The following is a 14,228-nucleotide window of genomic DNA, read 5'->3' on the forward strand; positions in this document are numbered from 1 at the left end:
CGAAATTAGGCGTTCCGTGAGATATGACACGTGTACGTGTTGAATGAACGCAGCGCTGCTCTCAGATGGCAGATGTAGCTGTCGCTTTAGACATTGCATCGCCCTCTCGAGCAAGTAGCTCTCAATGGACGAAGACACGCTCGATCCAGCCTTCGCCGACTTCGACGTGTCCGGCCCTTCATTAGCATCGTTCAATGATTTCGACTCGCTTGGAGCTGGCTCATCAGCAGCCTACGACTTTCTCGATCATCAGTCAGAGTTTTCGCACGATCTGAACTTCGAACAGGATGAAGATTCGAGTCATGTTCTCGGGACACAGCGAAGAGATGACGACGATTCGACAGGACACGGTTCCTCGGCGCAGAGACCAAAGCGGAGGACAGTCACCGACGACGATGCTGCCATCAAGGAGGGTCGGCTCAGTCTTGCATTCGAACTCTCGAGCATCTCGAGTATGGGAAACAACGGCATGGATTTGATGAGCGAGTTGGGTCTGGTCGAAGAGGAGGAAGGAGGCAGTGTTATTGGCGACGCAGGAAGAGACCAGTACCAGCACAACTCGTCTGAGGCTCGTGATGCTGTCCGGAATCCCGCATTGGCAAAGGATGTGGTAGATCACGTGCCTGGTCGCCTCAACCGAATTCCCTCTCCCTCAACTTCGCCACATCGACTAGCCTCGCCGATGCATCCGACCATGCCCAACGATCTCGAAATGGTATCACATGTGACTCTGGATGCCAACGATGCGGATACGACCTCTGTAAACGCTTTCGCCGAAGACGAAATAGAAGGCGCTTTCGTCGATACTGTTGCGGCCATTCAAGAATCTATCACTTTAAACACAACCTTCTTACAGCGAATACACAGCTTACACAGACTCCCTCTCGCTCCTTCGTCTGCCGACCGTCGCAGACTCGGCTCGCATCTCCCCTCCTCAGCTGGGTCTGCATCAACAACACCTGCGCTTTCGCGGACCGATCCAACGCATCTACCAGATGTCGAACTTCTCGCGTCTGCACTCGTCAAGTCTGTTGATGCCGCTTCAAGATCCAGGGACCTTCAGGTCCGTGATGTCACAGATTTGGAGCGGCGCTTCTCCCGGAATGACGCAAGTTGGGACGCCATACTTGCCGAACTGGATCCGCTACCAGGTGATATGGATGAATCCGCCGGGAGAATCACTCGAGATGGATCCGAACACGAAGACGGGGCGACGGACTCGCGCCCGACTGTCTCTCTCGCTCAGGAGCTCGAACATCTACGCAGTCTCACTACCGCGTTCCTCTCCGCACTCGGTTCGGTCAGCGATGCATCTCAAGTGCAATCAGTCCTGGCCATTGATATGGGTCGGAAGGTCCGCGCTCTACGGACACAGGTCACGACGATAAAGGACGACTTGGCGCACCTCGACCAGAGTATACAATTCGTCACAGAATTTGAAAATCAGTCTAGACTGCGAGGCAGACGGAATTTTGCCGAGGAAGCGAGGGAAGTGATGGCAGGGATGGAGAACGAATTTGAGTCGGTGGAATCGCGCATTCGCAGCGTTCTCAGCGTCAAGACATGACAGTGCTATTGTTGCTTACTCGTTTACATGTTTATCTTTTCTCAAACACCTCGCCTATTGTTGTTGTACATGGAATTCTGCCATCTGCCAGTCAGAGCTCTTCTTCGATCTAACTTGACACGCTGATCATAGCTGCTACCTTCCTTCGCCGGCTCATGCGACATGATAAGCGGACCCCGACGGAATACTCTCCTGGAAGAACGCCTGAAAAAGCGAAGGCAAAGTGTGCCACAGCTTGGAATGTAGCAGTACCGCAATCGATGTTGTTAGCAGGTTTGGTGGGCCTGGTTTTCCCCTATCTATACTGCATCAAGCTCGATGCAGCGTCTTTGGCTAATTTCGCCGCCGCAGTGCGCGATCGCGTTGCTGTAGACCGCTGCCTGCATCGAAAGCTGAAGAGCAGCAACGCGGCGGATCGGGCACATGCGCAGTGGCGAGCTGTCGCTTTCCCGTGCGTGTGAAGCATACTGTACGCCACACGGTCGTCTTTGTCTCCCCACGGACCAACTTCTTGGCGTGACGATGCGCTTTGTCCCGACTTCCCTTTGTCTTTTTTTTTTCCGTTAAAAGTCGATTCCCCCTGCGTTTCATCTTGTCTCGCAAAGCATTACCGCTGTTCATCGTCACCTACCCTCTAATGAAGCTCAAGCTCGCCATCAGCCTCGCCCTGGCATTCGTCTCTTCCTTCGCGCTCGCAATAACCCAGAGCGAACTCGCCGTACCTTCTCGATTCAAAGTCGTTCCACGTGGGCCATTCATTGCCCCTGGTACTGTCTTTTCTGGAACCGCCTATCAGGGCGAGGACTGGGGAAAACAGACGTTCACCGTCGACCAGAAGAGGGGTCCATGCTTTGGGTGGCGGCAGGTTTGCGTTGGTCCTTTTTGGTACACGTCGACCAGCTTCGGCCAACGAGATGGCGTCGCTTGTCCAAACAACACGCTTTCGAACGCGGATCGTTGGATTTCGGTTTCAAGCACATTCGTGCGTCAAGGGTTTCTCGTCTCACCTCTCGTGGGACGAACGAACCACTGACGGTTGTAGCGACATCTTGCACAGCTCAATCAGCATGGATCCCTCCGCAGAGCTTGCGGCAAGAAGGTCATAGTGAAGGACCCGGTCACCAACCGAACTGTAGAGGCGGAGGTCCGAAGGTCTTGCCGGGACACCGCCTGTCCAGGGGACAACGCGATTGGGTTGTCAGCCGCGGCTGCGAACGACTTGCAGGTGCAAAACGACTTGATCGAGGGGCGTGCCGTTACTTGGGAATACCTCTAGCCTACACACCATAGTACCATGATTGCATCGATTCGCTTGACTCTGGATCACATGAGCTCTAAGACGCCGAGCGCAAGCGACTCGCAGCGTGTTGCAGCACCATCTAAGTATGCCGTATCGCTGCATGAGCGGGAAAGGCACCGAAGATTTGGTATCGCGTGAGCGTCGAATGCTCGCGAGTACAGTATGCATCGAGCAATATTGGCGGTTCGTATCAGACGGGCGCACGCCGTATCGAGAGGATCTGAGTGAAATGGAGTCGTCCGTGCAAATAGGTGACCGATGACGAAATTATCGAGAGACGCGAGCTGGCGCAGTACCTGTCATCGCAGCTCAGGGTTGTAGCGGGTCGTCCTCGCCTACTATACGCAATCTCAAGATCGATTCAGGCCTGGACGAGCACGTGTGCGCTGGTCCAGCACGAGGCTCACCCTGATGCCAACGGACCGATCAGCACCTCCGCCCTCACTCAACTCCTTGATAGCGACCCCGGCACCCATGGCTTTGGCTTCATCAAGCGGCATGCGTTCACGGGCACTCGCGAAAGTCTCATCGATAGCGCATACAACGAAGGAGTTTGCTGCACCACGACTCGAGTCGGCCGCTTCGTCCATTAGGAACTACAAAGTCGCGTCGTCCAATTCCGTCGGAGGGTGGCGAGACGAGCCTGGCATAATCACAACACCCAAGAAAGCGCAAAAAGCGAGACACGATACGGCAGAAGGTGACGCTTTGATGTTCGGTTCCCTGCCGAGTCCATCTTCATCGAAGTGGAGCGGAATCGGAGGCTACTTCTCAGGAGCATCTAGTGGCGCTGCATCGGGATCTGCAAGCCAGAGCACGCTGCGCTACCAGGACGTGGAGGAAGAGAAAGTCGTTCTGTTCCCAGGCGTGAGCTCAATACGATTCATTTTGCCGATACACTTGACTCACGCGCTAATAACATTCCTTTCTCGCATGTCATCTATAGTGGGCCAGCATCGAACCGGCTCAGGACTCGTCAATGGAGCCGGCTCTGGTGAGCTAGTCTGGCTTGCGTGCTCACAGTCCTCCGCCACTCATCTCGCTTGTGAGGATACAGACCCTGGACATCCTCGTGCACGGATACGCTTATCGCTCGAGACCTCTGTCACACGCTTCTCGGTCCCAACGAATGTTTTACGCATTGGCCAAATCGTTCGCCTCGCTTCCGAAAATCCCCCCTCATTTGGCCAAAACCGGCGATTTTGACGGATCGGTTAGCGTTGACAACCTGAGCCTTGATCTGAAGGAAGCGGCTATGCAGGAATCCAACGTTTTCGAGAAACTGTTCGAGGTCGGTGGAAGGGAAGATACGGCGCAGCGGGAAGAGCTAGCGGAAGCGATCATCGATCCTGCGCATGTCACAACGGCAGAGCCCGAACCAATGACGTCGGAAGAACGAATGAAATCTCCTACGCGCTTGGACGGAGTCTCTGGTCGAGGGAGCGCATCCACCTCTGCTCGTCACGCAGCTACCGCACCTATCCCAAGCTCGCCACATGAAGCAGAGCGCGGTAGCATTTCTCGCTCTCCTGAGGACTCGAAAATTCTCGACACGCCTGCAAAACTATCGCGCCGACCTCACGTTCGGATCGACATTCCCACTCGTCGAGCAGGCGGCTCTATTTCGTCTTCGTTGAGATCACCTTCCTTGCCGCCAACGCCCGGGGCTACGACACCTCTGCCGCAATCTCCTTCATCCCGGTCCGGAGGCTTCTTCAGCAAATCGCATTCCCGCAAAACAACAGCATCCTCTGTTACATCCTCCAGAGCTTCTTCTCGTGCTTCATCGAGGGCCAATTCGCCAACTCGCTCGGCGCAGGCAACAGCAAACTTGCCGGAAGAATGGCCGATGCCCTTCTCGTACACCGAAAGCGAGCTGCCGCGCCTGCACGCCAATCTCTCGAATCGGATCCTGCCCTTCTTCGGCGCGAAACTTCCCGCACGCAAGGTTCGATTGCGCGTATATCCGGCCTTGGAAGACGGTAGACTATGGGATGGAGCATTGGCAACCAAGATAGTCAGCACTGTCGCTCCCGGCGCTGGGTTCAGGACTTCGATTCAGATCAACGGGAAAGCGCTGAAAAGCTTCCTCGAATCTTCGGCGGGAGCGCAGGGTCTGAGCAGCATGAGGGTCAGGGTCACTGCTGAGCTTCTCGAGCCGGAGACTGTTGGAGCCGTCGAGGGGGCGTTGGCAGGACCAAGTGGACGCTCGATTGGGGGCACAGCTCTTCTCAGAACAGTCGCTGAGGACGAGGTTGAGCTGCCGGTCGCAATCGAAGGTCTCGGAGGGTCTGGAGGTGGGGTAAGAGTGGTTAGCGATGTAGACGACACGATCAAGTGGACTGAGGTGTTGAAAGGGACGAAGACTATATTCAGAAACGTCTTCCTTCGCGAAGGTCACGAGATCAGGGTTCCGGGAATGGCGGGTTGGTGAGTTGCGATTCCATGACGCTTGTTCGTGGATATCCTGGCTGACAGCTTTGGCTTGCAACAGGTATAACAAAATGGCTTCAAAGGGTGCACACTTCCACTATGTGTCGAATTCGCCATGGGAGTTGTGGCCTGTGGTTCGCAGCTTTCTGGACATTGCCGGATTCCCGGCAGGCTCTTGCACACTCAAGGAATACGGTGGCGCAGGAAGCGCAATCGCAAAATTGTGGGAGGAACCCGGACAGAGGAAACGTGCAAACGTGGAAATCCTGCTCAAGGAGTTCCCCGAATCGCGTTTCATCCTCGTAGGAGACTCGGGCGAACAGGATATGCAGCTGTATGTCTCGTTAGCCGCCCAATATCCTCGCAACGTGCTCGGCATCTTCATCCGAGACTGCACGACTCCGCTTCCCAAATCGGCAACTCGACAAGCGAGTACGGGCGTATCCTCACCGGTGACGCCGAAACCGACAACGTTCGCACCGCCCGAGGTTGAGTGGAATCATTCGGACTCGGCCGACGATCTCGCTGGGCTGATACAGGAGGAGAGGGCCCGCGACTCCGACACCGCTAGCATGCCTACCCGCCAACCTCCTGCCCTTCCGCCACGCCCGGCGCTCGGCCCGCGGTCGCAATCCTCCACGCACACCGTCACTCTCGACCATGCCACTTCGACCCTGCCGACCCCGGAGCCTCCTGCGCTCTCTCTGACCGATCTTGACGCTGACCCACTGTCGCCGAACAATCCCATACGCTCCACGACGATCGGCCCGGGTGCGAAAATGACCCCTGAGCAAGTGCTGATCGAAGCGTTTTACCGCAAGGTGGCGGATTGCGAGAAGGCTCTTCCCGAGGGCATCCCACTGAGACTATTCAGACACGGCGGAGAATGCGGTACGTGCTTGCCTTGAACGCGTGAGCGAGTAGGTCTGACCGACGTTGCGCGTATACAGTACAAGAAGCGTTGAGCTTGATCGAGACTGCTTCCAGACATCATGAGCGGTGACGCTACCACGTTGACATACCGCCAAGTCTCTCGTCACAGACTGAACTCAGCTTCCGCATTGTTTCGTGAATCCGAATTGACATTTCTCCGGAATAGCCTGAAGTCGCTCCGCAATTACTTCTTGCCCTTCTTGTCCTTCTTCTGTGGTCCGACAATGTCTTTCTTGCCAAGCCCTCCCGATGGTGATTGCAGCGTGACTCCCTCGAGCCAACTGAGATCCCCTTCCACTCCGAACAGCGCCTCTTCCGGCTTCTTCGATTGTTCGCTTCCCGCAGAGCCTTCTGCTGCGCTACTACCACCAAAGCGAGAAGAGAATTTGGCCAACCGGCCAGACTCGTCCTTCTCGACCGACCGTGTTTGAGCAGAGTCGGGCGCAGGCGGGTTCCACAGCCGGTGGTTGACGGGAGACGTCGTGAGCGGGATCAATGGGCGGGGTGAAGTTGAGTAGACGATCGAATGGGGACCGATGTGCGCGTGAGCTGCATTGGCCTGGGTACGGAGAACGAGTCAGTACAAGCGCGACCTGACGGGCGGCTGCGAGAACGGTCTCTAGCACCGCCTGCCGCATGAGGCTGCACCGAGCAACCAAGAGCAACACTGACCTTTGCTTTGCCCTTTCCAGCGGGTGCTCCGCTGCCAGACTCGCTCTTGCTCTGAACGGCGAACCCGCTCGGAGGATGCGAGACGACCGAACGAAACAGCGGCGGTTTCGCTGGCGGTAGTCGAGCTGATGTCAAAGAGCGGTATCTCGTGGCGGACATGGCTGTATCCGAGTCGTGATAGGCGTGGGCAAGGACGAGTTTCATCAACATCCGCGAATCCAAATTCATCGAGGATGATTCCTCCACTCCGCTCACACGACTCGCCATCGGCTTGCCAGCACTCATACGGGCGCCAGTGTACCCATGTCGTTCCAAGTCGATGATGCGAGCCCGACGTCTGTGCTACCAACAGGGAGCTCGTCCTCCGACTCGGATGCTGGAGACTACCGGGCTCCTCTCAATGGCGACGCGCCAGAACCATCGATTGACGGTACATCTGTCACCGGCGGGGAAGGCGGGGTGCGGGCGACCTCTGCAGACGAAGTCGGCCTCGAGGAAAAGACGGTAAGCACAGCTTTCTGAGCTTCTAGTCTGTCTATGCACTGCTTCACAGCATCAGGAGTCGCGCTCGCGAGCTTGGCGCCTTCTTCAACGACTACCATTGCGAATGGAAGCAGAAGCGAACTCTCTGGGGTTGGCTGGGGCAGATCTTCGTCTGCGTCTACCCTGAATATGGCCCTTCCCGAGCGCAACGCATGCAGCACAATGTGCCGTGAGATCCTGTTACTGAACAAGCCGCAATTTTCACAGGCAGCGTTGGCGATCAAATCTCAGGCAAACGCGTTATTCAGCAAGTCTAAATACCGGGATTCGCTTGACCTCTATACTGTGTCTCTCAACAAGAATCCGTTCGATGCGGTCGTTTGGTCTAACCGTACGTTCTAGCGGGGAAAACTGGCCTGCTGTATGCGAGACATTAACTTGTCTGCCTGCTCATCGAACAGGGGCTGCCGTCAGGTTGAAGTTGGAAGAGCATGGATTGGCGATTGCGGACGCAAGTGAGTGGCATCACCGCTAAAACAGAACGCTCTGCTTCGATGGTGGATTCGCTGATTCGACATACCTGTGCAGCTCGCGCTATCGAACTCGACGAGCGGGCGGTCAAGGTCCGTCCCATGGAGTTTTCGTTGCTCTGTATCTGAGCCTGCCAAGTGGCCGTGCTGAGCCGCTACCTTATCACAGGCATACTTCCGTCGAGCTATCGCCAACCTCGCCGTCTTGAAGCCCAAGGCCGCCCTTGTCGACCTGAAGAAGGTCGGTTCTTGCGCTACATCCGCACTTGTGCCGTACTGATAATCACAATGCGGAGCTTGACAGGTGGTCCAGCTTGAGCCTGGCAACGTCACCGCCAAGTCGCAGCTCGACGCGACCCAGAAGCTGATCAGACGGCTGGCATTCGAAGCCGCGATCGCTTCAGCCGACGAGAAACCAACAAGCGTGAAGGTGGGTTGCAAATTTGCCTTGCGGCATGGACGATCTGATTGATTGCCTGCGTACTGTGTGTCCAGATCGAAGAACAGCTTGCTCAGGACAGTCCGCCTATCCCGTCAGGCTATGCAGGACCTCAATTGCCTGCTGACGGCAAACCGACCGCTGAATTCGTCGATCAGTTGATGGAGTGGTTCGAGAAAGGAAATGTCCTCCCACTCAGGTTGGCTTACGAGATCATTCTGGGCGCATACGGGGTGCTTAAAGAGGAGGAGACCTTGGTCGAAGTCGAAATCCCGGCCGGTGAAACCATCGATGTGTGAGTGTGCCTTTGAAAGCTCGCTGCAGTGCCCGAGGCAAGCGATCTGACGGATCTTCGCTCGCGCAGTATCGGTGACACGCACGGTCAATACTTTGACTTCCTGAACCTGCTTTCCCTGACAGGCAAGCCTTCTCCAACCCATACGCTGCTATTCAACGGCGACTTCGTCGATCGAGGCTCGTGGAGTACAGAGATTCTGCTCGTCCTGTTTGCGTACAAATGTACGTGCCTTCCTCGTCTGCAGCTGAATAGAGATCCTGATGAGTTTGTACGTTCAGGGCTGTATCCGGGCAAAGTCTTCCTGAACAGAGGCAATCATGAAACCTGTGAGACCCGGCCGATCTTTTCACCTGCTAATGTCAGGCTCACACTAGCTTTTCTCATACAGCGGATATGAACAAAGTGTGCGTCCTGTAGTCCGACTGTACGCCACGTGCTTCACCTACTCACGTTTGCGTTGAGTGTGACAGGTACGGTTTTGAGGGAGAGATGAAGAAGAAGTATTCAGACCTTACCTATAAGCTCTGTGACGAGGTCTTCGTCGCATGTAAGCGTATCCCCGCCATCTGTGCCGCTTTGTCCTGACTTGAATTCTCTGGCGTAATCAGTGCCGCTCGCTACTCTCGTCTCGGCTACATCGTCGCCGAGAAGCGACGCCACCCCGAATCCTCCGAATCCGACCCTGCATCTCGGCAGAAAGCGCTTCTTTGTCGTTCACGGTAAGCAGGAATGATTTCCCACGAGCTCATGAATGGGACACTGAGGTTCGCGGATGCTGTCGTACCAGGTGGACTCTTTTCGAAAGACTCGGTCACCCTCGAGGACATCCGTAAAGTGCCACGCAAAACGATTCGACAGCCAGGACAAGAGGGCCTCATGTGCGAGATGCTCTGGTGCGACCCACAAGATGCCCCTGGGCGTGGTCCGTCGAAACGAGGCGTTGGTTTAGGTTTCGGACCCGACATCACCCGGAAATGGACCGAGCTGAACGAGATCACCGCCGTTATACGATCTCACGAAGTCCGTCAGGGTGGGTACTCGGTCGAGCACGATGGCTTGCTCATCACGGTCTTCTCGGCTCCCAACTATGTCGATCAAGTCGGCAATCTCGGCGCGTTTGCAAGGATTGATGAGACGGGCGAGATTGCTTACAACACGTTCTCGGAGGTGCCGCATCCCAACATCAGGCCAATGGCGTACGCAGGTGGGATGGGCATGATGGGAATGTAAAAGGAGCGAAATTGCGGGTAAACTCTCGAGGGATTTGACGATAGACAGACTTTTTGACCGTACTCGTCGGTTGAATATTGATTCCTGCTGCATCGGTCGAGCCTCTGAGCAATTCTCGAAATTGTCCTGGAGAGATCGCACCAAGCTGCTTTTATGAGCTGCTGAATTATGAGGAGCGCTGCTACTGTGCGGAGCAAAGAGACAATCGCAACCAGTGCCAGTGCAGCTAGAAAGGTTGGCCCGAGACTGTGCTGTGCAGCCGGCCGCGAGATGCTCGACCGCGGAGCGTTCGAGGCTCGGAATGGCTCCAGATCACACCTCCCACTTTCCCACGAATCGGTTCCCTCGCTCGTCCTCTTCAGCCCCGCCCCAGCACCGCGCGACTACCTGCTGCGCCAAGCTTTCGTTTCGAAACCTTTGCATCTGCCGCCAGCGCCGCCCGTCCGCTAGCGCTCTTGCATCTCATCACAGTTGCTCTCCACCGCAAGACGACCTTCCCTCCTGCCGACCGCACGTCACCTCTCACCAGCTTGATCACTTATCATGGGTTGTGGAGCTTCCAAAGATGCTCAGCGAGAAGCGGAATATCAGACCGCCGTTGCGGAGAAGCAGGCCGAGGAAAAGCAGGAAATGGCGAGGTGCGTTCCACGTTTGTCCTGGACCTCGTAGCACCGTACTTCAAGACACGAAGAGCACGACCTATCCCGAGTGGCTCAGCGCGCATCATGGCGGACTCTCGGTGAATGACGACGGGACTCGGAGAGGCTTGCAGCATCGCGTCTCACCCTCACCGGCCTGCTTCAGATGAGGCACTGGTGGAACAGAAGGAGCTCCTGTCGAGGTACCGACACTCAATGCGGGTGGTACTGTCGAGGGCGCTCGGGTAGTGTCCGCGAAGAGACAATTGCGTTCGCGGGCAATAATCGGTGCAGCAGATACTGACGCTCTCGTATGTCTGCATGCCACTAGACGAGACGTCAAGTTGCTCCTGCTTGGGTAAGCGTTTTTGTTGTCCGCATTGCTGTGTTTTGGCGCGAGCAGAGCAGCTGACCACGGAACGTTCAGAACCGGAGAGTCGGGTAAATCAACGATTCTCAAGCAGATGCGCCTTCACCACGTAGGTGGATACACAGATGAAGAGCGCGATGGCTACCGAGAGATCGTCTATGCCAATTTGGTGCGTGCCCTAGAACGGCTAGTTCTCCTCTCCCGTGCTCACATCGAAGCTGATGCCGACCTTCCTGCAGATTCAATCCATGCAAGTCGTCATCGAAGCTTTGCACGACCTCAACATGCCTCTTCCTCCGTCCCTCCGTGACAAAGCGGCCTACATCATGTCGATCCGGGTCTCCGCCCACGATCCTTGTCCGCCCATGCTGGATCCAATGGTCACGAAAGCCCTAGTCGCGCTCTGGGCTGAACCGACTACGAAAGCCTGCGTTAGCAAGAGTCGAGAGTTCCAGCTGAACGACTCTGCAAGCTAGTGCGTACTCGATTCCCGCTTCCCACTCTGTCAATATATGAGGCTGATATTTCCTTGAGATTTCCTGACTTTGTTCAGCTATTTCGATGCCGCTGAGCGAATAGGCTCCCAGGATTACGTTCCCACAGATCAGGACATTCTCAGGTCGCGCGTGAAAACCACGGGTTTGACCGAAGAGCGCTTCCAGGTCGGACAGCTCAACTACGTCGTCTTCGATGTCGGAGGTCAGCGAAGTGAACGCAAGAAGTGGTACGCAGTATTCCTGCCTTTCCATGCGTTTGCTGCGATCGTTTGACCTGACTCTGTTGTGATGATCCAGGATCCACTGCTTTGAGAACGTTAACTGCTTGATCTTCTTGGTGGCCATCTCCGAGTACGATCAGACCCTGTATGAGGATTCGGACATCAATCGAATGAACGAAGCAGCTGGTCTCTTCGAGAGCATTTCCAACAGCCGCTGGTTCGCTCAGTCCAGTGTCATTCTGTTCATGAACAAGACGGATCTCTTCAAAGGTGCGCACTCTCCGATTCAAGACTTTCATCAGATGCTGACCTGTTCCCTTTTTTGGGCTGATTGCAGCTAAACTTATCACCTCCCCAATCTATGAGTACTATTCCGACTACGAAGGACCGTCCGACTACCCGACGGGCTGTGCCTACATGGAGAGCAAGTTCCGCCCTCTGTATCGCAATGAGGCCGCCCGCCCCTTGATTGTTCACTTCACCTGTGCTACGTAAGACTGCCGCCGCTTCGAGATCATTCTATCATGCCTGGCTGACAGCCTATCCCCCTCTACCTGACAAACAGTGACACAGAGCAGCTCAAGGTTGTCTTCGCTGCAGTAGAGGAGAGTATCCTCAAGGCCGCTATGGAAGATCTGGTGGGTTGTCTCCTCCTCAGGTTGCTGCTCACATGCTGACTGGCCTGCTGTTCATGACATTACAGGGTCTTTTCTAAGGAGTTTCTTTTTCTCTTGCTTTGTCTTTAGTACCACTTTTCCTAGGCTTCCTTATAGTGTATCAAGTACTCTCAGGTGTCTGTGTCCTGCTACTGTCTTCTTTGCTGTCCTTGTGTCTTCTCTTTCTGTCATGGGATTTTCTGCTTCCCCTCTCTTGGTGCATCCATTTTTTGTTTGACCCCATCTTTGACCAACTCTTGAGAGAGAGATCTCAAGGTTGCTGCATATGCAGGGCGCTCAGAGCTGAGAGAGCAGAGATGTCTGGCTTGCAGTCTCTGTCAGTGATGCAAGGCCGGGAGAAAGCAGAGACCAGCAAAAATTGAGGAAAATGCAGAGCAACAGGAATTTCGGCTGTTAGCCTTGCATTTTACGATGACCGGCACCAATTATCTCCTCAGTGCAGAGGGCTGAGCTGCAACGACCCAGGCTTGTCAGGAGAGTTTGCCATCTGTGATATGTCTCATCTTCATGTACTTCCACTCGCATTTTTCCTCTTCTCATTCGAGATCACCTTGGCCAATGTCTCTATCTGTGCCTGGACTGTGCCGGCGTGTGCTTGAAGGAGGGTTTCAGACCAAAGTCTGGAAGTTTCCTCCTCTGGGAACTTGACTGAATCTTGGTCATGAGGGGCCTACATGTGTCCAGGATATATATCAGGCATGGTCAGAGAAGCCCCAAGGACAAGGAAGGCAAATCAGGCGCAAGCAGAAACCAGGCAAAAGGGCAAGAGCAGATAGATGGAAAGACAGGAATCTCCTGGCAAAGGCAAAAGAACAAGGAGAAGAGGAATCCAACAGGGACGATGAGAACATGGAGATGTATACAGGAACGGCCAAAGGACAAGGTTGGAGACCAGATCTGAGTTGCAGAAAAAGACAGGATCCCCAAAAAACCTCCTTTTGCATGAAAATGCAGAAAGACCAGGCATAAGACAGATAAGCAAGGAGGTACAACAAGACGTAGGATGAACAAAAGAGGGAGATAGAAAGAAGTCAGGGGCACAAAGAGCTTGCTTGGGAAAGGAAGTGGGCAAAAATAGTAAACAGATAAGGAGCAATGAGTCATCATCCAAGACCATGTGCATAGGTAATGTTCCGGTTCCGATTGTACACAGGATACAGCACCAGAGGAATCATACATAGCAGATTGAAGTGTTGAGGTCACTCTGTTTCAACAATATGATTGCAAGCCAGGTATGCTGCCTCGGTTGTCGGTGTTGCTGAATGCATCTTTTGGGTAGTGCAAGCCAGACTCACCCCTTCTACCTACTGACTCCATATTTGATGTGTTGCAAAGTCTCTGACCAGAGCTCCTTTGTACCAGGCAGGGGTTGACTTGCCTCAAATCAGACAAAAACTTTGGAGACTGAGAGTCAATGCTGGCCAAAAAGCTCTTTGGTATCAAGATAGCAATGACTGGTGGCTGGACAACGCTGAGGTCTTGATCCCGCCACAAGGAGAGAAGCAAAAGAGGGGCAGCCTCAGGCAGCTCAGATCCTTGTGATGATCTTGAAATAGATCTATCTAGAGGGAGTGGTTTCAGGTGCCGGTACTTGCGATCACAACAGTGGAGGGGAGAGTCCTGGGAGGAACAACAGCTTGGAAACCTGCTCAGCAAGAGAAGGCAAAGATATCTGATTGAGCTTGATTAATGTCCAGAGCTTGCACCCAAGCTACACCAAATCAAAGTATTTCAAGTTTGGCTGCACTACTCTGTTTGCACAGCTTACTGCCATGCCGGGTATAGTAAGGGTCAAGGATAATACTATTACTGGCTAATCATGTCTAGTGCCCAAACAATTTTGTATCTTAACACCAAGTGTTTATTGGGCATCTCTTGTCACTTGGACACGCGATGCTATCTGTGTATCCAGCAGGACAAAAAAACCCGTACAGGCTGTC

General features: G+C 54.4%; 5 protein-coding genes across 5 annotated transcripts; 4 read left to right on the forward strand and 1 right to left on the reverse strand.

The window, feature by feature from the left end:
- Positions 1–124: 124 nt before the first annotated feature.
- Positions 125–1,567, forward strand: JCM15063_004830 (uncharacterized protein; the record flags this gene model as incomplete). The annotated part of the gene is made up of 1 exon (XM_076677490.1): positions 125–1,567. The coding sequence occupies one exon, from the start codon at positions 125–127 to the stop codon at positions 1,565–1,567; it is 1,443 nt and encodes a 480-aa protein (XP_076535576.1).
- Positions 1,568–3,341: 1,774 nt separating this feature from the next.
- APP1 (phosphatidate phosphatase APP1) lies at positions 3,342–6,208 on the forward strand (the record flags this gene model as incomplete). The annotated part of the gene is made up of 4 exons (XM_076677491.1): positions 3,342–3,734; positions 3,814–3,861; positions 3,925–5,297; positions 5,362–6,208. The coding sequence occupies 4 exons, from the start codon at positions 3,342–3,344 to the stop codon at positions 6,206–6,208; spliced, it is 2,661 nt and encodes an 886-aa protein (XP_076535577.1).
- A 209-nt stretch (positions 6,209–6,417) lies between these two features.
- Positions 6,418–7,064, reverse strand: JCM15063_004832 (uncharacterized protein; the record flags this gene model as incomplete). The annotated part of the gene is made up of 2 exons (XM_076677492.1): positions 6,418–6,792; positions 6,906–7,064. The coding sequence occupies 2 exons, from the start codon at positions 7,062–7,064 to the stop codon at positions 6,418–6,420; spliced, it is 534 nt and encodes a 177-aa protein (XP_076535578.1).
- A 144-nt stretch (positions 7,065–7,208) lies between these two features.
- PPT1 (protein serine/threonine phosphatase) lies at positions 7,209–9,885 on the forward strand (the record flags this gene model as incomplete). The annotated part of the gene is made up of 13 exons (XM_076677493.1): positions 7,209–7,409; positions 7,656–7,779; positions 7,850–7,903; positions 7,977–8,011; positions 8,088–8,159; positions 8,223–8,348; positions 8,414–8,652; positions 8,722–8,876; positions 8,934–8,981; positions 9,044–9,059; positions 9,126–9,202; positions 9,264–9,374; positions 9,443–9,885. The coding sequence occupies 13 exons, from the start codon at positions 7,209–7,211 to the stop codon at positions 9,883–9,885; spliced, it is 1,701 nt and encodes a 566-aa protein (XP_076535579.1).
- A 543-nt stretch (positions 9,886–10,428) lies between these two features.
- Positions 10,429–12,326, forward strand: JCM15063_004834 (guanine nucleotide-binding protein subunit alpha; the record flags this gene model as incomplete). The annotated part of the gene is made up of 9 exons (XM_076677494.1): positions 10,429–10,523; positions 10,855–10,881; positions 10,951–11,062; positions 11,133–11,368; positions 11,447–11,617; positions 11,688–11,881; positions 11,949–12,102; positions 12,177–12,249; positions 12,315–12,326. 9 exons carry the CDS (start codon positions 10,429–10,431, stop codon positions 12,324–12,326), a joined length of 1,074 nt encoding a protein of 357 aa, XP_076535580.1.
- Positions 12,327–14,228: the final 1,902 nt, after the last annotated feature.

This window comes from Sporobolomyces koalae (genome assembly GCF_050403365.1).
Source record: "Sporobolomyces koalae JCM15063 DNA, S_koalae_JCM15063T_v1_ctg8, whole genome shotgun sequence".
Taxonomy (NCBI): domain Eukaryota; kingdom Fungi; phylum Basidiomycota; class Microbotryomycetes; order Sporidiobolales; family Sporidiobolaceae; genus Sporobolomyces; species Sporobolomyces koalae.